Consider the following 25619-nt stretch of genomic DNA (forward strand, 5'->3'; position numbering starts at 1 on the left):
GGAGACTGCTACATTTATATGCAGCGATTTCCTCCAAAGTATGGGGAGTAACAATCACTAATGCCTTCGCTCATCCTAAAACAGAATCATTTTTTGCCAGCACCAAAGTGGTGTTTAGACCACTTACTCCATTGTTTTCTTACTCCAAACAATGATTTAAGTCACATTATGAATGATCCTATTAGCCGATGAACGAGTGTTTTGTTGTTTAGCCAGGTAATTGGCAACACCTTAACACCAGCAGATTATTGCTAATGAGCTTGTTAGCGATAATATGCCCAATGGCCTTTATCCTCAGGATATGTCATCAAACTCATAACATACCACTGATCAGCTGTTGGAAGAGACTGCAGTGCTCCAGTGAGCACTGCAGGAATTCCGGTGCCGCACTGGTTTTCACCCTTTAACCCCTATACAGGGATCTGGTCTTCGCTGAAGACACAAGATCAGGATACCCAGGGTCATGGACAGAGCCACATAGCCAGGTACTCATGCAAATCAGGATACATGGAACATGGTGAACATAGACAGATACTGTAAAATCCTAATCAGACAACATTGAAACATTGCCTGGAACCTATGCGGAATTGATGCATGGCACACTCAGACAGATCAGGACATACAGACAACTTTGATACATTGCTTGGAACTCATGCTGAGTGAATCGAAGTATCTGAAGTGGACTTTGATCAGAATTTTATGGAGAGTTTGATTAGCCGAAAAGCCGAATTTTATTGTGCTTCATGGTAATGAGTCCATTTTCAATTAAATGGCGGTAAAAAAAATCATACTCATCTAATCCATTTGAGCATAAAAAGGCCACCTTGATTGAAGACTCCATGCAAAATGTAATGTGCGGTGATGTATGATGCCACCACGATAACCAGTGTGATCATGTCTTCTTCAATCAAGATGGCCACAGCGGCTTCTTTGCGCTCAAATTAATAAGGTGAGTATTAAATATTTATTTATTGTTAACTTATTAACCCCTGAAAGCCATCATTTTTTTTATCTCAGATGCCGCAATCAGCGATGAATGCAGAATTTGAGGGGTTCAATGACGTGGGAGGGGGCACAATCGCCATTTCCAGTTATTGCAATGCTCAGTCATTCATCCTAAAGTGAATTTCTTTGTGGAATTTTCTTTTTGTAAACTGTCACTTATCTTTACCTGAAACCCACGTGGAATTGATGCATGGCTCACACAGACAGATCAGGAAATACAAACGACATAGATACATTGCCTAGAAACCTATGCGGAACTGTTGCATGGCACAAGAGCCAGCTGGCCAGCCAGCCAGTCGACACGGCATCACAGTGAACAGCATTGTGATACAGATACAGGGAGTACAAAAATTCATAGGACACAGTTCATACACTATAAAAGGCTGGAGACAGCATGCACCACTCAAGCAACCAGCATACATGGGTAAAGGCCCGCAGCCAGTATGCAGGTGTGCAGGAAGCCACCTTATATGGCAACCCAGTGTCACAGTGAACCATACTGTGACAGACTGTACTTGGTATTGCAGCCCATATCCATTCACTTAAAACGGACTGAACTGCACATACTGTAGGTCATGTAACCAATGAACGTGACTTCAATGACCTAGAAGAAATCCGTAGCACTCTCCTGAGTACTGCAGACTCTTTAATAGCTGATTAGCAGATATTAGTAGCAATGTATGATATCTGTGCACAGCATACCTGTGTATATCAATAATTTAACAACAAGACAGTTTGAATATAGAGATATATTGACATATTTATATATGCACACACACAATGGGGGCATTTATTAAGACCAGCGTTTTCCATGACTGTCTTAACTTCCTCTGCACTGCCAGCAGAAGTGCCAAAGCTATGTAGAGGTACAGGCAATCCATCCAGCAGGCCATGTGACACACTTAACTTTACACTAGCCCTCTTGTTGGCATACATTTAAGCCATTTGCCATGTCAAAAAACGCTTGGAGAATAATAAATCGAGTCGGGCCTACCGGCCTGTGTGGTTTTCTTACCCCTTTAGAAAAGAGGCATAAAAGTGGAAATGTCACAAATTTTGCCACACAAATGGAGTGCGCCAAAATTTGCAACCTGTTTATATTAGTGGTGTATACAGATTAGTTAATGTCCCCTACGATAAATTAGATTGACAGAAGAAAGACTAACAGAGTAAACAAAACATTTTAGTTCTCAAGCCTCAACTTATAGCCCTACATCACATTTTTCTATAAGACAACCTATGTCCACACTCCTGTCACAAGATGTACATTTTAATACCAGATAGGTTACAGTGCCAATGTGTGTCTGCTATATATGCATACCATAGCTGCTTATGTAAGAATGAGCACAGAAGAGTTTTTCTACAGTAGACAGAGAAAGGTAGAGATTCTTGGCAAGGGACATATATGGTAGTTAAAAAATGAATGAATGCTTTGCTTCTCCTTTGATAGAAAAAATGTCAACCACTGTCAGCCAATGTCTTCTCCGAAATGGAAAAAAGACAGGGCATATTATCAAAAGAAGGACTGATTTGTTGGAGGAGGCACAGGATGGATGCTTTAGTTAATGTGAAAGCAGAAACAAAACAAAAGTGTGTACCAATAAAGTGTTTTTGACAATTATTGGACTGTTGGTTCACTGCTGTGATCTCCTTTGAGTTCAATACTGTGGACTGAACCTTATTGTTAAACTACTTGTTCAAGACCAGTCAGAGATCAGCCAATATACTTCAACTTAAAGGCTACTTAGGGTTTTAACAGTGGCCATACACATTAGATAAATGTCGACTGAATCTCTTCATTTTGGTAGGACCAGCCAAAAATCTAATGTTTTTTGGGGGGTCCAAAATACAGATGTCAGACAAAAGAAGGATGTTGTATTTGAACAAGTCTTTCTTTTGTTCTCACATGAGATAAGCCACTGCTAGAGACAGAGGCGTAACTACCATAGCCACAGACCACGCGACTGCTATGGGGCCCAGGGCAAGAGGGGGCCCAGTTGGGATCATTTGCTCTTCTACTGGGGTTAAAAACTTAGTCAGGACTCTACCATCTAAAGGACCAAATTTTAGCAAACAAGGCAATGTAAAAAATGGCCCAAGGGTCATTGAAAGAGTTTTAGGTGGAAACACTTCTGTCCTGTGTGTGGGCCTGGTTTGATCCTTGCAATGGGGCCCTTACTTCTCTATGTATGCCACTAGAGGTATCTGGTAGCAACTCATTTCCCTCTCCTATAAAGAATATATGTATGTTCCGCATACATTTGTATGAGGGACTGGAGGGGGAACTGCTGTTGGCTGAACAGTATCTAATGTGTATGGTTACCATAACTGTAGCAAAAATATATGTAAAACGATCATAGTGCCTTTTTTTATTTTTTATTTATTTATTTATTAGATGATCAAATAGGATTATTATATTATTGGCAGAATATATGTGTTCTAAATATTGTACTGTACACCGTACACATACTTATCTTTCATGGTGCCAAGTCGTTTAGAGAGGGAGATGTACTTTTTAGCAGCTCCCTGCTTTTGTTAGTGTAGGAGATGCCAATTTATAATATTAACTTTTAAAGTTAAACTTTATTCATCTAAAATTCACCTATGTATTATTTTAGAAAATACTTTTGGTCCCCAGACAGACAATCAAATATGTTAGGATCTAAGAAAAATAAAATGCTAACCAGGTGGCAGCTTGTCCCATCAAAACCTCATAAATATAACCCCAACTACAACCCCATTTGTTGTACAGTACAGTAAAGAAATGGAAACAACTTCCATTTAGGGTGGTTGCGTTGGGCATGATTCTGAAACTTTATCCAACGACTTGGTCATGTTTAGTGAATCACTCATATACATGTGGAGTTCTGCCCTACCAGTACTGTTTGCTGACCGTTATATTTTTCTGATGTTGCCAAATACTTATAAACACTTATGCCTTGTTGACTGTTATGCATTCTCAATAATTTAATACTTGATTTGGTTTGGCAATGACCTATAGTAAAAAATCATGAGTTTTGCATGTATATGTTGTTTCAAAATCATTTAAGCAAATGCTCTTTTCAGGCATAGGAGATCTTAAAAGTGTATAGAGATTTTATTTGCCTTCTGTCTATATTCTGTCTATATTTCACTCCCTAGTTTTGTATATACTGTAATCTTCCAATATATACTTCAATGCTTTTTGTTGCTGTTTATTGTCTTTTAACCCCTTCCCGACACATGACGTACTAATATGTCATAAAAGCCACTGCATTCCCACAAGTTTACGTAATAGTATGTCATGGTCATCGGGCGGGCACCGGAGCGGTGCGTGCGCGATCACTGCAGGGGCCCGGCAGTCCCTAGGTAGCTGGGCCTCTGCTGTATCCGCCAGCATCTCTGTAAAAGCCTATGTTGTCGGATTAACCCCTACTATGCTGTGGTCTGCACTGACCGCAACATAGAAGGGGTTTGTCAGAAGGCAGCCCGATGATGTACAGAGGCTGCCCAATGCCTTGCACTGCATCGGGACATGCCTTCTACGGGTGCCCAGGAGATCCAGCCTCAGGCTGTGTCTCCTAGGCAACCTGTTAGTGTACGACTTACTGTAGTACACGAACAGGCAATGTATTACAAAACAGATTGTAATGCATTGCAGAGGGGATCAGACCCCCAAAAGTGAAAATCAGAAATAAAGAAAATAAAAAATAATTTTTTTTATTTTTTATTTATAACATTTTTAAGTAAAGAAAGAAAAAACAACACCCATTTCCTCTTATTTCATAATAAAAAATCTGGAAAAAAAAGCCATTTTTGTCACCTTACATCACAAAAAGTGTAACACTAAGCGATCAAAAAAGCGTATGTCCCACAAAATGGTATCAATAAAACCATCACCTCATCCTGCAAAAAATGAGCCCTTACCTAAGACAATCACCCCCAAAAAAATATATATCTCTCAGAACATGGAGACACTAAAACATTATTTTTGGGTTTCAAAACTGCTATTATTGTGCTAAAGTGAAATACATAAAAAAAATACATATTAGGTATTACCACATCCGTAACAAGCAGCTCAATAAAAATATCACATGACCTAAACCCTCAGGTGAACACTGTAAAAAAATAAAAATAAAAACTGTGTAAAAAAAAAAGCAATTTTTGTCACCTTACATCACAAAAATTGCAACAGCCAGCGATCAAAAAGGTGTATGTCCCCAAAATAGTACCAATCAAACCATCACCTCATCCCCAAAAAATTATACCCTACTTAAGACAATTGGTCAAAAAATAAAAAATCTATTACTCTCAGACAATGGAGACACTAAAATATGATTTTTTTTGCTTCAAAACTGCTATTATTGTGCTAAAGTGAAAAAAAAAAAGTTGACATATTAGGTATTGCCACGTCCATAACAACCTGCTCTATAATAATATCACATGACCTAACTCCTCAGGTGAACACCGTAAAAAAAAAAAATGTATAAAAAAAAGCCATTTTTGTCACCTTACATCACAAAAATTGCAACACCAAGCAATCAAAGTCATATACCCCCAAAATAGCACCAATTAAACCATCACCTCATCACGCAAAAAATTAGACCTCAATATAAGACAATTGGTCAAAAAATATAAAAGCTATGGCTACACTAAAATATCATTATTTCAGTTTCAAAAATGCTATTATTGTGTACATAAGAAAAAGTAGATATATTAGGTATTGCCACATCCGTAACGATCTGCTCTATAAAAAGTCACATGACCTAATCCCTCAAGTAAACACTATAAAAACAAATAAATAAAAACTGCCCCAAAACAACCAATTTTTGGGTCACCTTGCCCCATAAAGTGTAATAATGAATGCTCAAAAAATCAAATGTACCCAAAAATGGTACCAATAAAAACGTCAACTCTTCCTGCAAAAAACAAGCCACTGCACAAGACGATGATCAGAAAAAAATAGGGTGTTCAGAAAATGGAGATACAAAAACATAATTTTTGTTTTCAAAAATGCTTTATGTAAAACTGAAACAAACATCATAGAAAGTAGACATATTTGATATTGTTGCGTCCATAACAACATGCTCTATAAAAATAGCGCATGATCTAACCTATCAGATGAATGTTGTTAAAAATAAAAACTGTGCCAAAACATAAATTTTTTTTGTTACCTTGCCTCACAAAAAATGTATTATAGAGCAATTAAAAATCATATATACCCCAAAATAGTACCAAAAAAACTGGCACCTTATCCCATAGTTTCCAAAATGGGGTAACTTTTTTGAGTTTTTACTGTAGGGGTGCATCAGGGGGGCTTCAAATGGGACATGGCATCTAAAAACCAGTTCAGCAAAATCTGCCTTCCAAAAACCATATGGTGTTCCTTTCCTGCTGCGGCCTACCGTGTGGCCAAACAGCAGTTTACGACCACATGTGGGGTGTTTCTGTAAACCGCAGAATCAGAGTAATAAATATTGAGTTTTGTTTGGCTGTAAACCCTTGCTTTGCTACTGGGAAAATGAATTAAAATGTTAAATCTGCAAAAAAAAGTGAAATTCTGAAATTTCATCTCCATTTTCCATTAATTCTTGTGGAACACCTAAAGGGTTAAAAAAAAGTCTGTAAAATCTGTTTTGAATACCTTGAGGGGTGTAGTTTCTAAAATGAGGTCATTCTTGGGTGGTTTCTATTATATAAGCCCCACAAAGTGACTTTAGACTGGTCCTTAAAAAGTGGGTTTTGGAAGTTTTCTGAAAATTTTTAAGGTTTGCTTCCAAACTTCCAAGCCTTCTAGCGTCCCCAAAAAATAAAATGTAATTTTCAAAATGACCCAAACATGAAGTAGACATATGGGAAATGTAAAGTAATAACTATTATATGAGGTATCACTATCTATTATAAAAGTAGAGAAATAGAAATTTGAACATTTGGGAATTTTTCTAAATTTTGGGTAAATTTGGGATTTTTTCACAAATAAAGGTGAAATATATTGACTCAAATTTATGACTATAACGAAGTACAATGTGTCACGAGAAAATAATCTCAGAATGGCTTGGATAAGTAAAAGCTGAGAAATTTTTTTTTCCCCACAATAATGCCTCTTGTACATTGTCTTATTATCTTTTGGGAGACACCTATGTAATTTCCCTTCAAAAAATTACTTGCTGGTAGAATTAAAGTAACTTTAAGTCAAAATTTGCCTGGGGTATGAATAATTATGGGCAGCACTGTACTATACTGGTGTATATATTCAAGTTACTACTTTATGTCACTTACCTGTAGTACAGTATTTTCTGTCAGCCTGTCTGGTGGATTATTTGCAACAGTTGACTCCTCAGTGTCTATGAGATTGTCTGTGGGGACGTTCTGCACTGGTTTAAGATAAGCAATTTCATTTTGCTTGGAATCCAGAGTTACACACACATCATATGAGACTGGGAAAGGTAAACTTGTATCACTGATCTCAGAAGGACATCCCAGGGTGAACTGAGGATACACATTGTGACTAAAAGCTCCAAATGATGTTGGAGTGTTTGTTTTTCTGAATTTGGAAATCATGATAATCACTACAGTTACAATGAACAAAACTGAGATCAGAGTAATTGAAATTATGAGGTAGAAAGTTGTATTAGAGGATAAATCTGAATTAATCGGTTGATGTCTTATCTCTGGTACAACTTGCTGAAAGTTTTCTGCTACAACTAAGCTCAAAGTTACTGTAGATGATAGAGATGGGGATCCATTATCCTTGACAATGACTAGAACTTTTTGTCTTAAAGGATCCATATCTGGAAGATCCCTGCTGATTCTGATTTCGCCATTGTGCTGGTCAATGGCAAATAAAGATGGTTCTTGTACTTGTAGTAAGTGATAGAAGAGCCAGGCATTGTGTCCAGAGTCAGCATCCACTGCAATCACTTTGGAGACTAGATAACCTTTCTCAGCAGAGTGAGGAATAAACTCAAATATGGCTGACCCCTCAGAGTCTGGTGATGGGTAGAGAATCTTAGGAGCATTATCATTCTTATCAATGATACATATCCTCACTGTGACATTACTGCTTAGAGAAGGAGATCCACTGTCTTTAGCCATCACCTGGAACTGAAATTCCCGCAACTGTTCATAGTCAAATGATCTTTGAGCATAAATTACTCCAGACACTGAGTTTATGGAAACATATGATGAGACTGGAATATCATCTACTTTATTGCCAAGTACAGAGTATATAATTCTAGCATTTTTATTACTATCACAATCAGATGCATGAATGCTATATATTGAAGTCCCTTGCAGATTGTTTTCTTGTACATAGACAGTATAATTTTCCTTCTCAAAGGCAGGTGGATTATCGTTCACATCAGAAATATTCAGTTGAACAGTTTGATTGGTAGATAGCTGAGGAGATCCATTATCCATAGCTGTAATGGTTATATTATAATGAGAAATTTTCTCTCTATCAACTAAAGCTGTAGTTATCAATTTATAATAATTTCCAGAGGTTGATATTAATTCAAATGGTACATTTTCAGAAAGTTCACAAGTAACCTCCCCATTTTCTTTGCTATCTAAATCATGTATATTGATCAGTGTTATAATGGTACCTGGTGGAGAATCCTCCGGAATTGATGTTAATAGAGATGTGACCGTTATTTCCGGAGCATTGTCATTTATATCAATGACATCAATATAGATCTTGCAGTGAGCAGCCAGGTTACCACCATCTTTTGCTTCCACAGTTAACTCATATCTGTCTGTGACCTCATAGTCTATATCTGAAATCACAGAGATACTTCCATTTACTGGATCTATTCTAAAGGTTGAATAGATACTTTCTGGAATGTCTCGAAATAAATATGTTATTTTTGCATTTGAACCTTCATCTTCATCTATAGCATTTAATTGGAGAACTAAAAAACCGATGGGGACATTTTCATTAATACTTGATTCGTATATGTCTTTGTTAAATTTAGGGAAGTTATCATTTACGTCTTGGATTATTATCCTTACGAGGGCAGTACCAGTTTTAGCAGGTGTTCCCCCATCTGATGCAGTTAGAGTTAAGTCATATATACTCTGTTTTTCTCTATCCAGAGGTTTCTCCAAAGTAAGCTCTGGGTGTTTAATTCCATCTTTGGTCACTTTAATTCCCAGTGAGAAGTATTCATTTTCATTTATCCTATAGTCCTGTACAGAATTGACTCCAATATCAGGATCTTGTGCAAGCCCCAAAGCCAAACGTACTCCAGGTAAAGCTGACTCGCTAATTGCAGTATCAAAAATATTTTGTGAAAAACTTGGAGGATTGTCATTTATATCCTCAATTTGTACCTTAATTGTGTATAAATGTAGAGGATTTTCAATTACAGCTTCAAAGCTAATCAGACAATTTTGTTTTGGCCCACAGAGAATCTCCCTGTCTATCCTTTCTGTAACATACAATTCCCCATTTTGTAAGTTAATATTGAAGTATTGATTGTTTCCTCTTGAAAAAATATGGAACTTTCTCAGTTGTAATTCCTTTGTTTTCAATCCTAGATCCTTAGCTATATTTCCTATCATCGATCCTTGCTTTAATTCCTCAGGTATTGAGTAGTGAAGCTGAGCACTGGTATATCCACATATAAGTAAAAGAAGAAAACATGCTACTTGCCATTTCATTGTTCTTTTTCTGGAATGATCACTCATTTCTTCCATTAAGTTATTTTTCTGTTTGGTACATCCACGTTGGAAAAATAAAAAATCCAAATTGTCAACAAAACAGAGTTGCAGAGGATGAGTAGAAACCTTGTATTGTGTCTTGTTCTGCAGATTTTTTGCATTGAAACTGTAATAGGTATTGCAAACCCTAAGAACTAATTTCCAATACACAGTCAAACAGTGGCACTTAGAGTCTAAAGTAGGAACTGCACCAACACAGTTTCTATTTTATACTTTCAAGTGCAAACAGATAGTGTCCACAATATATATAGAAAAATTGTCTTGTTAAAATATGATTTTTGTAATTCTTAAAATTACAAATAAATTATGATCGTAAATGGCTTTTCCAAATGGTAAATGATCTTATAACACACCTCAAAATCCACAATAGACTACCTCAAAGGGCACAAGCTGAAGGTTTTTTAATGACCCTCACCGTCCCCTGAATGCATGCAAGACGGCCTAGGAATCTCACAGAACTAGAAGACTTTTGCAAGGAAGAATGGATGAAAATCCCTCAAATAAAAATTGAAAGACTCTTGGGTTGCTACAAAAAGGAGTGCTACTAGGTACTAAACAAGCAGGGTAGCTTCAGGCCCTTTTTCTTTTTTGTTATTTTGAAAGTATTAAAGATCGAAATATATATATTTTTTTTCTTTAAAATACCAAGGGAATCTTAAACTTTTTGCCTTTTGGTGATCATTTTATCTTCAATATATATATATATATATATATATATATATATATATTTTTTTTATATATATATTTATATATGTATATATCTTTTATATTCAAAAATGAGTTTCTGTCTGTCTGTCTAGACGTTCTTTAAGCACAACCAAGTGACTGGACCAATCTTCACATCAAATTTGGTACACAGGTACATCAGGTGTCCGGGAAGGTTTTAGATTGGGTCTCAGTTCTCTAGGACGTACCGTTCATGAGATATTCCAAAGATATTAGCCAATAGGAGATAGCAAGCCTTTCACTTAAATCCTAACTGCCATACACACAGTCACGTGTCCCTTATTAGCCAATAGAAGCTTGCAGGTCCTACTCCAGGTTGCCATAACAACTGATCACAGGTTTTAGCAGTTCGCAGGTCCTTAAATATTCAGTCATATGACGTATGATGGCACAACTACACTGCTACATGCATGGGGGGCAGGGGCCACTATTAAATGGACGGGCGCTGTGCAGTTCACTGTTAAAGGGGCAGGCACTGTGATGGTCACTGTTAAAGGGGCAGGCACTGCGGAGGTAACTGTTAAAGGGGCGGGCACTGAAGAAGTCGCTGTTAAAGGGGCTGGTACTGTGAAGGTCACTGTTAAAGAGGCAGCCACTATAAAGGTCACTGTTAAAGGGGTGGTCAATATTAAAGAAGTGGGAACTGTGGAGGTCACTGTTAAAGGGGCAGGCACTGTGGAAGTCACTGTTAAAGGGGCTGGCACTGTGAAGGTCACTGTTAAAAGGGGAAGCCACTATGAAGGTCACTGTTAAAGGGGTGGTCAATGTTAAAGTGTTGGACACTGTGGAGGTCACTGTTAAAGGGGTGGTCAATTTTAAAGGGGTGGACACTGTGAAGGTCACTGTTAAAGGGACAGATACTGTGGCGGTCACTGTTAAAGGGGCAGGCACTGTGGAGGTCACTGTTAAAGGGGAGGACACTGTGAAGGTCATTGCTAAAGGGGCGTGCATTGTCGAGGTCACTGTTAAAGGGGTGGGCACTATTAAAGGGACAGGAAATGTGGAGGTCACTGTTAAAGGAGCGGGCACTGTGGAAGTCACTATTAAAGGGGCGGTCACTGTTAAAGAGGTGGGCATTGTGGAGGTCACTGTTAAAGGAGCGGACACTGTTGAGGTCACTATTAAAGGGGTGGACACTGTGGAGGTCACTGTTAAAGGGGTGGGCATTGTGGAGGTCATTGTTAAAGTGGCAGGCACTGTGGAGGTCACTGTTAAATGGGCAGGCACTGCGGAGGTCACTGTTAAAGTGGCAGGCACTGTGGAAGTCGCTGTTAAAATGGGCGGATATTGTTGAGGTCACTGTTAAACTAGCGGTTACTATGAAGGTCACTGTTAAAGGGGTGGATAATGGTAAAGGGGCGGGCACTGTGGAGGTCACTGTTAAAGGGCCGGGCACTGCAAAAGTCACCGTTAAAGGGGAGGGCACTTTGAAGGTCACTGTTAAAAGGGCAACCACTATGTAGGTCACTGTTAAAGTAGTGGTCAATGTTAAAGTGGCGGGCATAATGGAGGTCACTGTTAAAGGGGCGGTCACTGTTAAAGGGGAAGGCACTGTGGAGTTCACTATTAAAGGGGTGGCCACTGTGGAGGTTACTGTTAAAGGGGAGAACACTGTGGAAGTCACTGTTAAAGGGGCAGACACTGTGGAGGTCACTGTTAAAGAGGCGGTCACTGTTAAAGGGGTGTGCACTGTGGACGTCACTGTTAAAGATGCAGTCATTGCTAAAGGGGCGGCCACTGTGAGGGTCACTGTTAAAGGGGCGGCATTGTAAAGATCACTGTTAAAGGGGCAGGCACTGTGGAGGTCATTCTTAAAGGGGAGGATACTGTAGAGGTCACTGTTATGGGGGATAATGTTGATATATTTTTATGACACACGGAAATATGAAATGAAATAGATGAAATATACCCATGCGAAACTGGGTCTTTCTGCTAGTATATATAAATCTATAAATATATTAAAAATACCAAAAGCTTTGAAGTCATTGGACAAGTCTGCCATTTGAATAAATCATTTGATTGTTATCATCACTCATTTTATATGACCATAGTACAACACGCTATGCAGCACCAGTGGACAAATCCACCAGTGGACAAAATTGAAGGCTAGGGACTAAGTAACATTAAACTGGTCACTTTTAGCAACAATTATCCACATATCCACACCAATTTACAAGGGGCAGACTGGGAAGTTAAAGTGGCCCTGGAAAAAAATACTAAAAGTGGCCATGTTTTGTAGTCGGGTCCAAATTGATGGAAGGCAGGGGCAGCAATACCATATTGTGGCACATTATATCACCCCAACAGAGCCAAAAACCACAGTCCATCACAAAATACATCCCCCAAAAATCCCTCTGGCCAGCTATGAGGAGGGCTCAGGCGGCCCACTACAATTATCTAGTGCCAGAAGATAAAACTAAATGCAACATGGTGATCAAATTTCCATCAGTGATTTTGAGCCAAAACCAGGTGCTGGTCAAAAACACAGAGAACTTACAGAACCTTATTTCCCTATAGGCTCCGCTTCTGGTATTGGCTTACAATCACTGATGGAATTCACATCACTGGTTGGATCAAACACTGATGAAACACTGTGTGAAAGCCACCCTACACTGTAAACTATCCATGCTTGATCATGACTATAGGGCAATGTACTTTTAGAAAATGAAATATGGAAGTTTTCAAGACAGTTTAAGCCTGGTCTTCATGTATTTTATGTCACCTCAACACATTTTTTGCAGATGAGAAAGCTGACTTTGAATCGTGTGTCAGGGTGGTGAGGTGGTGGTCTGGTTTGTTGCATTATCATTAGTGTTCATCGAAGTATTCTAAGTGGACTTCGATCTGAATTTCAGGGAGATTTTGATTTGCTGCAAAGCTGAATTGCCTCATGTTTTGTGGTAATCAATTTTCCCTGAAAAAAAATTAATTAAACCTCATCCATTTTAGCACGAAGAGGCCTCTGCAGCCATCTTGATTGAAGATCCCGTGCCAAATCTCGTGCACGGTGATGTATGCCAGCCAGCGTGATGACATCATCACATGCCGCGTGAGATTTTGCATGGGATCTTCAAGCAAGAAGGCTGCGGAGGCCTCATCGCGCTCAAATGGATAAGATTAGGCTTTTTTTTGTTACTGATTAACCCTGAAGGCCCTAATTTTTTTTATCTCAGATGCCACTATCAGCGATGAATGTGACATCTAAGGGTTTCAATGACGAGAGGCTGCGCAATCATTGCCCATCATTGTATCTCCTGTTCGCAAAGAAATGCGTTTTCTAAACTTCGCTCATCTCTAGTTATCATGTCACATTTTTGTTGGTATTCAAAGCATTCCTTTTCCCACTTTGGGTTTTCTTCATATACTGTCATCTTTTACCTCATGCATTGAGGTATTTATTTAATGTATCTAATATGCTTTTTGGGATTGCATTACTTGCTCTGATAAAGCTGGCTCATTTGTTCATTTGGCTTCCTGGTATGTTCTATCACTGCCAAAAAGAACATTTGAACTATAAAAATCTTAATCTTTATTGGATATTTGTTTAAAATAACAGACAGGAAGGATTGATCCTCAATAAATCAGAGAATGAATAAAAAATATATTGATGAAAACTGAAATGTCGCTGGAGGTGTACACTATTATCCGGGTGTGTGATTTTCAGCACACTCCCAAGGGACACTCACTCCGTGTTTTTGAGGCCAGCTTCTGTTTTCATGGGTAACTACCGACATAGATCTCTACCTAGTACAATGTAGGTAGAGATACCAGTATGCTGTAGCGCTTATTAACTGGTCTCTACTTGGTTGCCACAATGTAACATCTGATCCGCTATAGGTGCTGCTGGAGAATCACTAATGAACATAAGGTGTGGGCTCAAATAGTTAAATGTGATTAGCCAGTGGCCTAATCGTGATTCACTAGCAATACCTCCACACCAGTGTCCATGCCGTATGTCAATGAGCTACAGCAGCCTCTAAGTAATATAGCGCCTTTTATTTAGCAGCCCATAACTACTATTGTATGAGTCTTACCCTAACACGCGCTTACTCTACGCGTTTTGCCTGCCTGGCTCATTAGGAGCTTTCTTTGTCGGGTACAGACAAACAAACATATAGCACGCCGACCACCTCGTGTGGTGAGGTGGCGGCATCGACGCTGGCATACTTCTGTTCTGACCTATACTGATTTTGAATGTTGACTTTGCTATGGTTTTTCATGTTTTTAATTGTAATGATCAGCACAAATTAATTATCTCTAATAATCTTAAAGGACACAAGTTTGTAAAAATACTTTGTGTCATTCCGAACCTTTTGCCTTTATTTAAGATACTGTATCCTAAGACCAATTTTGTGTGATGTACAAGTTTTTGTATTTGCGTATTTGTGTCAAGCATTGTGAGCAAAGCCAAATTTTTTTTTCCCAAAGCTAGCTATCGTGAGCCACTTATCATATCTCAAGATATCTCATACAAAGAGTAAAGAGTAAAGATAGGAAACTATTGACACATCTGTAGACAGATACTGGCTTTTCATAAATAATGGTAAAATGTATTATAATGATTTATACACTTAGATACTTTCCTCTTACCTGTTGGGTGCCAGCATCTGACAACCTGGCTAGTTGATCATTTTCAACTGTTGAATCATCAGTGTCTATGAGATTCTCTGTGGGCACATTCTGCACTGGTTTCAGATAAGCAATTTCATTTTGCTTTGAGTCCAGAGTCACACACACATCATATGAGAATGGGAAAGGTAAACTTGCATCACTGATCTCAGAAGGACATCCCAGGGTGAACTGAGGATACACATTTCCACTAAGATTTCCAAAAGTTAATGGTACATTTGATTTTCTGCATTTAGAAATTACTATGATCATCACTATAATGATGAATATAAAAGAAATAAAAGCAATGGAAACGACTAGGTAGAAAGTTATGTTAGATGAAGAATCTGAGTTACTGGGTTGATGTATTATCTCTGGTACAGCTTGCTGAAAGTTTTCTGCAACTATGAAGCTCAGAGTAACTGTAGATGATAAGGATGGAACTCCATGGTCTTTTGCAAAAACCACAATTTTTTGCCTTAAAGATTCCCTATCTAGAAGATCTCTCGTTATTCTGATTTCACCAGTATATTGGCCAATGGTGAATAAAGATGAATCAGGAACTTGTAGTAAGTGATAGGAGAGCCAGGCATTGTGTCCAGAGTCAGCATCCACTGCAATCACTTTGGTGACTAGATAACCTTTTTCAGCAAAGTGAGGAATAAACTCAAATAAGGCTGATCCCTCGGTGTCTGGTGATGGGTAGAGAATCTTAGGAGCATTATCATTCTTATCAATGATACATATCCTCACTGTGACATTACTGCTTAGAGGAGGAGATCCACTGTCTTTAGCCATCACTCGGAACTGAAATTCCCGCAACTGTTCATAGTCAAAAGATCTCTGGGCATAGAGAACTCCAGTCATTGAGTTTATGGAAACATATGATGAGACGGGAATACCATCTATGTTGGTACTAATAACAAAGTAAGTTATTTTGGCATTTTCATTTATATCATTATCTGATGCATGAATACTATGTATTGAAGTCCCTTGTGGATTATTTTCATGTACATAGACTATATACATTTGCTTCTCAAAGGCAGGTGGGTTATCATTTACATCAGAAATATTCAGCTGAATAGTTTTATTGGTGGATAGCTGAGGTGATCCATTATCCATAGCCATAATGGTTAAGTTATAGAAAGATATTCTCTCTCGATCAATATTTCCAATAGATACCAGTTTATAATAATTAGCAGAGGATGATATTAATTGAAACGGTATGTTTTCAGAAATTTCACATACCACCTCTTCATTCTGCCCACTGTCTAAATCATGCACATGTATTAATGCAATGATTGTAGATGGTGGAGAGTCCTCTGGAATTGTTGCTGAGAAAGATGTTATGGTAATTTCAGGAGCATTGTCATTTTTATCAGTAATGTCAATGATGATTTTGCAATGATCTGCAAGGCCTCCGTTATCTTTAGCTTCTACAGTTAACTCATATCTGTCTGTAACCTCAAAATCAATGTCTCCTATTATACTAATAGTTCCATTCACTGGATCTAAATGAAATTTTGAATACACAGTGTCAGAAACATCTTGAAAGGAATATGTGATTTGGGCATTTAAATCTTCATCTTCATCCATTGCATTCAGCTGGAGAACTATAAAACCAAGAGGAGCATTTTCACTTAAACTTATTTTATAAGTGTCCTTACTAAATTTGGGAAAATTATCATTGACATCTAGAACAATGATTTTTATGACTGTGGTGCCAGTTTTGGGAGGTTTTCCCCCATCAAGAGCTGTTACAATGAGTTCATAAACATCTTTTCGTTCCCTGTCCAGTGGCTTTTCAAGAATAAGTTCAGGAGATTTAATTCCTTCATTGTTGACTTTTATTCCCAAGGAGAAGTATTCACTTTCATCAATTTTATAATCTTGTACAGAGTTAGTTCCTAGATCAGGATCTTGTGCATTAATTAAGTTTAGACGGACCCCAGGTAAAGCAGATTCACTGATCACTATGTCAAAATAGTTTTTTGAAAAGCTTGGTTCATTGTCATTTACATCCTGTATTTCCACTTTAATTGTATATAAATGCAATGGATTTTCAATGACAGCCTCAAAGCCCAATAAACAAATTGGCTTAATTCCGCATAGTTCTTCTCTGTCTATTCTTTCTACAACATACAAATCTCCATTTGCTAAATTCACATTGAAAAATTGCATTTTACCCCTTGAAACAATATGAAAATTCCTCAATGATAGTTCTTTTATATTCAGTCCCAGATCCTTTGCTATATTTCCTATTGCAGCACCTTGCTTTATTTCTTCATCTATTGAGTAATGAAGCTGAGCAGAAACATGATGACATGTGAAAGAAATAAGCAGAAATACTACCTTCCATTCCATGCCTCTCATTTTGTAAATACAAATCTGTATAACCATGGGAGGTTAATGTACCTGCAGCTTCTTTAAAAGTATCAAAATGATAAAGATAGAAAAAAATCAATTCAGATATTTTGTATCAAAGAATAATCCAAGTTGCAGGAGATAAGAAAAAATCTGTCTGGTGTCTTGTTTTGCAGAATATCATGTGATGACTTTAAAGAGGTAATCCTGATCTTTACAGTTTAAACCTTCAATACTTAGTCATACAGTGGCACTTAGAGCCTGCTTAGGGTATTGCAGCATCAGTGAAGAATATTATACTTATATTTTTATATACCCTATATAATTATAATTATATCTATCTATGATATATATATATATATATATATATATATATATATATATATATATATGAAAAAATATCATTTGTTTCAATAGCAAAAAAGAAGCATTTGTTAATTATTGTTAAGTATTTTATCAGATAAAGGGAATATTCTATTAGAGATGTACAGTATAAAGATTGCAGTATAAAGAATCGTTAACATATGTTAAAAGTAAGCCAGTATTTGCTTAGATATTCATATAAGAATGAGTGCTTAGTCTATATATAATGTTTTTATCTATTGTGTTAGTGAACTATTTTCTATGATTGCTTTATGTTATTGTTTATTTCATGCAGTCCTGTTCTGCCTGACTTAAATTAAGCTACACCCAGGTCTCAAGCTGCTCTTTTCACGTTTTACAAAGATTTTTAAAATGAATATTTATTATAGAATCCAATTTCTCTGTTAATGTTAACATATGTTCTTAATTAGTCCTGTTTAGAAAATTAGCAAGGATTTTTAAAGGTTGTAAGTGACATAAACTGTAGTAATGTGAACTGTAGCTTAACTACATTTACTTATGTATATAGTAACCAAGTTTAAAAAAATACTATGTAGCATCAACAAATTATATATCTCCAGCAAACTAGTGTACAGAATGTACAACAATTCTTTTGAACAAAGCTGCAAGACCCTTTTAAAATATTTTAAAGAATTAACTATGATTTCCTGTGGCATAGTCTCACTGTGCTTTTAAGATGCCTGTTCTTATGACGATGGTGAAACCTTAATTCCTGTAGACAGCATAATGAAATCCTCTCTTTTACTGTCATGGGTGTGAATAGATCATATATGCACATTTATACACATTTACCATGTCGTCCTTACGCAGTTCAAAAAAATGAACCTCAATTTTTATCATTTATTTGAACACCATCGGAGTTATTTATTACAATGAAATATGTCTATATTAGGCATATTTTAGGCGCACATGGTGGCGCTCTAAAATTGTAGCCGTGGTGTGGGCAGGAAAGAGGATGGGCTTCGGCCCGTCTCATTCATCATTTTCTGCGTCTGTTTTAGGCATAGAAAATGGTCTAAGTGTAAGACAGCAAAGAAGCTGGCTTAGGTTTAGACTGGCGCTGGATGTGCCCCTATATTTGGAAGTTATGGAAAGGCAGGCTCTTCTTCAGAACTTTGTAGGATCATCCGTCAGCTATGGGGCTTTATTAAGACTGGTGTCTAAAACGTCAGTCTTAATACAGGTGCCCCTATATTTCTATGTATTTCTTTGTGCCCTGAATGGCATACAATACTACACGTAAGGCCTGAAAAGTGATTTGTGTGGTGATGTGGTATTTTTGCTTCTTGATATCACCTGCGATCTTACCTGCCTTTGCAGATGCAACTTCCTGGCGCTAATTGATACAGTTTAGTTTGCTAATATCTTCAAATTTTTTTAAATGTCAATTTTACCTGATATACTCCCTTGAGTGCTAGTGGATTTTTAGTTTTTGCATTTTTGTTTTTCTCTCCCCTTCCTTTCCTGAGCCATAACTTTTTTTTATGTTTTCTGTTAATATGATGGCTTTTTATTTTTTTTGTTAAGACAAGTTGCAATTTCTAATGGCACAATTAAATACTGCATACACTCTAAGGCCTAGTTCACACGACCGTATGGCTTTTATTGTTTTTTGCGATCCGTTGTTCGGTTTTTTGAGTTCCGTTGTGTTTCCGTTTCCTTTCCGTTTTTCCGTTCCGTTTTTCTGTATGCCATGTACAGTATACAGTAATTACATAGAAAAAATTGGGCTGGCCGTAACATTTTCAATAGATGGTTCAGAAAAAACGGAACGGAAACGGAAGACATACGGATGCATTTCCATATGTGTTCAGTTTTTTTTGCGGACCCATTGACTTGAATAGAGCCACGACCCGTGATTTACGGCCAAATATAGGACAAGCTCTATCTTTCAACGGAACGGAAAAACGGAAATACGGAAACGGAATGCATATGGAACACATTCCTTTTTTTGCGGAACCATTGAAATGAATAGTTCCGTATACAGACCGTATACGGAACACAAGAAAAAGGGCCCGTACACTCGCAAAAAAAACGTTCGTGTGAACTAGGCCTAATGGAAAGGTAGAAAAAATTCCAAATGAGATGGAATTGTATAACAAGCACAATTCATTATGGTATTGTTTTTGTGGCATTCCCCATGCGGTAAAACTTTTATTTACTGGGTCAATACGATTACAATTCAATATTTATATAGTTTTTCTTATGTTCTAATACTGAAAAAATAACTTTGAAAACATTTTTGGGTTTGCGTTGCCCATATTCTGACCATATTCTTTTTTTATATCTATGTGAGGGTTAATTTTTTATTTAATTTTATTTTAATTTTGGTAAATGTTTTTCATAGAGAAATGCCTGTAATTTTTTGATAAATTTAAAACCCTTTTTGTATTTATTTTTGTTTTTTTACTTTTTTAAGTCACCATTCATAAGATTGCAATTTCTTTTCAGTAATGGATTTTCATTATTACAATGGTAAATTTAGTATATTCGAATGGAGTGCTGCCACCAGTAAATTTAGTATATTCGAATGGAGTGCTGCCACCTGAATGCCTGCATTGGATATACCAGGCTCAATCCCATACATTACCCCCAATTCTCTGCTTTTAAAACCACAGAAACCCAGCTGATATGTAGCCCGCTGTCCTTATGAGCAGGCATCATATTTAAATAGATGACTGCTTCCTTACATGTGGTATAAAGGTGACAAGCGTTTATAAGAAACCTTATAGTTTTATAAGAAAATAGTAGGTATAATTTAATGATCTATAGCTCACCCCTCCTGTTTGAATATTTGCATCCACATTAGAGATGAGCGATGAGAATATGAAATTCGTTCACGCTTCATTTATTGGTAAAAGGTGAATTGCGTTATGGATTCCGTTACCACGAACCATAACGCAATTCTATGATGGAATACATAACGGAATGCCTTTAGAAGCATTCTGTTATTCATTCCGTCATAATAGAAGTCTATTGGCTACAAAACTGATCCGTCCCGTTTGCGTTATGCAGGAGAGGACTCCCATGCATAACGGAAAACGGAATGGATCCGTTATGCATTCCATCATAGAATTGCGTTATGGTCTGTGGTAACAGAATCCACAACGCAATTCACCTTTTACCAGTAAACGAATCATGAACAAATTTCAAAATATGAAATTCACTCATCTCTAATCCACATATACTGTATATGCCAGTGAGTAGAATGTCTAATTCCAGAATGATTAGTGAATAGTGTTTATTGAGAATATTCTAATGGCAAATTTTTATTGCGAATATTGGCACGCGAATATCTAGAATATAGTGCTATATCTTCGTATTTGCAAATATTCATTTTTTTTTTCCATAAGTACCCATGATCCCTCACTGCTTCATTCTTGGGGGCCAATGAGAAGGCTGCAATAACTTTGACTTTAAGAGTAGTGTTGATCACGAATTTTCATGTTGCAACTTTTTTATCACAAATTTTCGGATTGCCGATTCTCGCAATCAAGAAAATTATGACAAGATCACAAATTCTCGAATTTGCGAATATATGAAGAATGCCCAAATATTCGCAAAATATTGCGAATTCGAATAGTGCCCCTGCCACTTATCACTGTTAGGGAAATAAATCAATGAGATATATTATAATGAATATTCTCCCACATTTAATTATATCAATCTGCTTAGCTCCTCTGTAACATACAGCACACAATTTTTTTTTTACTTCTTGAATATGAAAGGATCACCTTGACCCAACATTCATTGTTTTTAAATCTCATTAGCCATTTCTCTGCCCAAGCCAATTTATCCATATCTGTAATATAGTATTGTCCTCTTCTAGTAATCAGAATTAGTGATGGACGAACATCTGCCGGAACGGTTCGCGAACGCGATCAAATGTTCGCAAACCGCAAGTTCGCAGCGGATCCCACATAGAAAGTATATTATAACATTGTACAAGGAAGGCAATCCATTAGAATATACATAAAGATAACACGCAACCTTTAATAACGTTACTATGAGGGTCTATTTACATGTCCGTAAGTGTTTTGCGGATCCGCAAAACATGGACACGGGCAATGTGCATTCTGCAATTTGTGGACCGCACATTACCAGCACCGTAATAGAAAATGCCTAATCTTGTCTGCAATGGCGGACAAGAATAGGACATGTTCTATTTTTTTGCGGAAACGGAAGCACAGATGCGGAAGTGCGGATCCGCAAATGCGGATGTGGATCCGCAAATGTGGAGGCGGACAGCACATTCCGGCACCATTGAAAATGAATAGGTCTGCACCCGTTCCGCAAAACTGCGGAAAGGATGCGGACCCATTATGCGCACGTGTGAATGGAAAAGATATCCCTCAAAATGAAAATAACTTAAATTATTAAAGTTAAGCAAAAAGCATAGATGTGGTAAGCAATAACAAGTGCTCGGTGGCACTAAATCAGGTGCTCGGCGGCACCAAATCGGAAACCATATGTCCTACCACAATCCGGGGAGTTCCAGTGCACATCGATGAATCCAGTAGGGAAAGCAAAAAAACATCTATCCCTGGGCTAGATGATGATGTGGTATTGAAGGACAGGGTGGGCAAAGAACTGTCCCTGATATTGCCCTACAGGGGGGGGGGTCCTATTCTGGCCCTGATAGCCTAATCACAGACCACCCGCCCTGATAAGAGCGACCCCGTCCGGAACCTTACCCTATATAAAATGGCCCTAGTAAGCCCCTAGGCCCCTATATAGATCTATGTGTTTTTGACTCATTATAAAAGTATAAGTTCATCGCACCCCCTCTGTGTATCACACATATCGATAGCACACCTATACTAGTGCTTAAAATGACTTTTGTGGCCCTATTAGCTAGCGATTTGTCTCCCTAACAGCCTGTCCCTGCTCCACACAGCAACCTCTCCCTACACTGGCAAAACACTGAATGTAAAATGGCAGCCAGATCAGTTTTATGTATAAGGTAGGGGTGTGTCCATGTGCTGAAACGTCTCAATTGGCTGTCCTGTACCACCTGATGGATGTGTCATGGGTCAAAGTTCTTCACAATGTAAAAGAATATGGTGGGCGCAAATTTCTCCATATGTTCGCATGTTCTGCGAATCGCGAACACGCAAAGTTTGCCAGAATATTGAATTGTAAGTTTTCTTAATAACAACCTTCATTTTCAAACCTTTGAGCCAGTTATTTGTTCAATTGCACCAATTTTTCCGTAGTCCAAGCATTCTGATTCTATGTAATAACCTTTTAAAGGGAACTTGTCACCGGGATGTTGTGTATAGAGCTGGGGACATGGGTTGTTAGATGGCCGCTACCACATCCGCAATGTCCAGTCCCCATAGCTCTGTGTGCTTTTATTGTGTAAAAAAAAAACGATTTGATACATATGCAAATTAACCTGAGATGAGTCCTGTATGTTAGATGAGTCAGGGACAGGACTCATCTCAGGTTAATTTGCATATGTATCAAATCGTTTTTTTTACACAATAAAAGCACACAGAGCTATGGGGACTGGACATTGCGGATGTGCTAGCTGTCATCTAGCAACCCATGTCCTCAGCTCTATACACTAAATCCCGGTGACAGGTTCCCTTTAAGCGGAACAGTATCAAATGCTATAAAAACAAGATAAGATCAAGATAAATAACATATCCAATATCACTTAAAGGGAATCTGTCCCCAGTTTTATGGTGTTCTAAGGGCAAAATAAAATAGTGACAGGCCCCCTTGGCCGTTTTCTTGAATTAAATCAGCCATTTTGCAAAAATCTTGTACTGTATTTTCAGTGAATGCCAATGAGTCCTGAATATTCATGAACTCCTGATTTTCTGTACCTGCAGTTGGCATGAACTAGAGCAGTTAGAACCCACCAGCATAAAACTGGTGACAGATTCCCTTTAACTAGGTGGAGTCTCATTAAAGAAGATCTGTCACCAAAAATGAAAGCACCGTGTTATAGAGCAGGAGAAGCTGAGCATATATATATATATATATATATATATATATATATATATATTATTTTTTATTTAATTTTTTAAGGGAAAAGATTCAATAAAACTTATAATTTTTACATTTCCATCTGCAGCCCTGTGAAGTGCTATGGGTACAGGGAGGAGGAGTTATCAGTGACTGACAGCTATCCTTGTGCACACTTATCCACATAATGCCATCAATCACTGATAACATCTCCCTCCTGTACCAATGCTGTTCATAGAAGACAAAAAAAGCTGAGATATAAATGTATAAATTACAGGTTTTACTGAATCTTTTGCCAAATATATATCAATATCTTCTGCTTCTCCTTCTCTACATCATGGTGCTGTCAGATTGCATTTGCACTTTTTTGTGACAGGTCCTTTTTAGCTCCTAAGTTAAGCATATAAGGTTAGTTTGCAAGAACAACGCTTCAAAGAAAAAATGGCTGATATTAACGTCTACATTTAGTTCCATTTCCAAGAGGATGACACAAATTACCGACAAGTAGTTAAACCTATAGGCCTACAATTTCCTAGATAATTCTCAGTTCTATGTAAGTATATACATTTTAAACAAATTGTACTAGTCAAAATAGCTACATACACCAGATAGAGCTGATGAATTGTCTATTTAGTCTTGTTAAGACTATTCTGAACTTATTTTTGGGTTAAGCTGGCTATATTCATTAGATGGCTATTTGCCAAACCTGCCAAATTTAGTGGGTTCAACCAACCATTTTACATGTATATTGGTCTTCTGAATCCTCTTAGATGGCTGATGTTGAGGGAAAAAGGATCTAGTTGAATTCAATTGCCCAATATTGTTGGCAGTGGGGAGATGCACATTGCTTGAACCCATCAACTTTTGTGAGACAAGCTGACAATCTAATGTGTATGGGGCTGCTGACTCTCCCCACATGTCAGGAGTCAGGGGAGATAAGAATTAGGCATATATATTCATATATATGTGGGGTTGGGGAGAGACGCAGTAGCTTTCCAAGAAAATGAACACATACAGTGGCATGCGAAAGTTAGGGCAACCTTGTTAATCGTCATGATTTTCCTGTATAAATCGTTGGTTGTTACGATAAAAAATGTCAGTTAAATATATCATATAGGAGACACACACAGTGATATTTGAGAAGAGAAATGAAGTTTATTGGATTTACAGAAAGCGTGCCTTTAATTGTTTAAACAAAATTAGACAGGTTCATAAATGTGGGCACTGTTGTCATTTTATTGATTCCAAAACCTTTAGAACAAATTATTGGAACTCAAATTGGCTTGGTAAGCTCAGTGACCCCTGAGTATTTAAGGGGGTCAATTGTACGTTTCTCTCTTCTTTTAATTTTCTCTGAAGAGTAGCAACATGGGGGTCTCAAAACAACTCTCAAATGACCTGAAGACAAAGATTGTTCACCATCATGGTTTAGGGGAAGGATACAGAAAGCTGTCTCAGAGATTTCAGCTGTCCACAGTTAGGAACATATTGAGGAAATGGAAGACCACAGGCTCAGTTCAAGTTAAGGCTCGAAGTGGCAGACCAAGAAAAATCTCGGATAGACAGAAGCAACGAATGGTGAGAACAGTCAGAGTCAACCCACAGACCAGCACCAAATACCTACAAAATCATCTTGCTGCAGATGGAGTCACTGTGCATCGTTCAACCATTCGGCGCACTTTACACAAGATGATGTTGTATGCGAGAGTGATGCAGAGGAAGCCTTTTCTCCGCCCACAGCAAAAAAAGTGCCGCTTGAGGTGGGCTAAAGCACATTTGGACAAGCCAGCTTCATTTTGGAATAAGGTGCTGTGGACTGATGAAACTAAAATTGAGTTATTTGGGCATAACAAGGG

At 37.7% G+C, this 25619-nt stretch overlaps 2 protein-coding genes and 1 pseudogene across 3 annotated transcripts in view; all 3 read right to left on the reverse strand.

Moving 5' to 3' along the window:
* The window catches only part of LOC122928287 (protocadherin gamma-C5-like), a 369082-nt gene extending 359349 nt beyond the window's left edge, over nucleotides 1-9733 (reverse strand). Inside the window, exons 1-2 of one of the 2 annotated variants that reach the window (XM_044280993.1) lie at nucleotides 8589-9731; nucleotides 7264-8405 (exon numbers count right to left, since the gene is read on the reverse strand). In XM_044280993.1, coding sequence (XP_044136928.1) covers nucleotides 7264-8405; nucleotides 8589-9681 — 2235 coding nt within the window. In that variant the 5' untranslated portion in view covers nucleotides 9682-9731. Of the gene's footprint in view, nucleotides 1-7263 lie in introns of both variants that reach the window. The other variant, XM_044280991.1, reaches the window with a different exon arrangement.
* Nucleotides 1-25619, reverse strand: part of LOC122926009 — a 401881-nt pseudogene that overhangs the window by 348355 nt on the left and 27907 nt on the right.
* Nucleotides 14995-17403, reverse strand: LOC122926008 (protocadherin gamma-B1-like). The gene has a single exon (XM_044277401.1). It carries the CDS (start codon nucleotides 17401-17403, stop codon nucleotides 14995-14997), a length of 2409 nt encoding a protein of 802 aa, XP_044133336.1.

The sequence above is a fragment of the Bufo gargarizans genome, chromosome 2, assembly GCF_014858855.1.
Source record: "Bufo gargarizans isolate SCDJY-AF-19 chromosome 2, ASM1485885v1, whole genome shotgun sequence".
NCBI classification, from domain to species: Eukaryota; Metazoa; Chordata; class Amphibia; order Anura; family Bufonidae; genus Bufo; species Bufo gargarizans.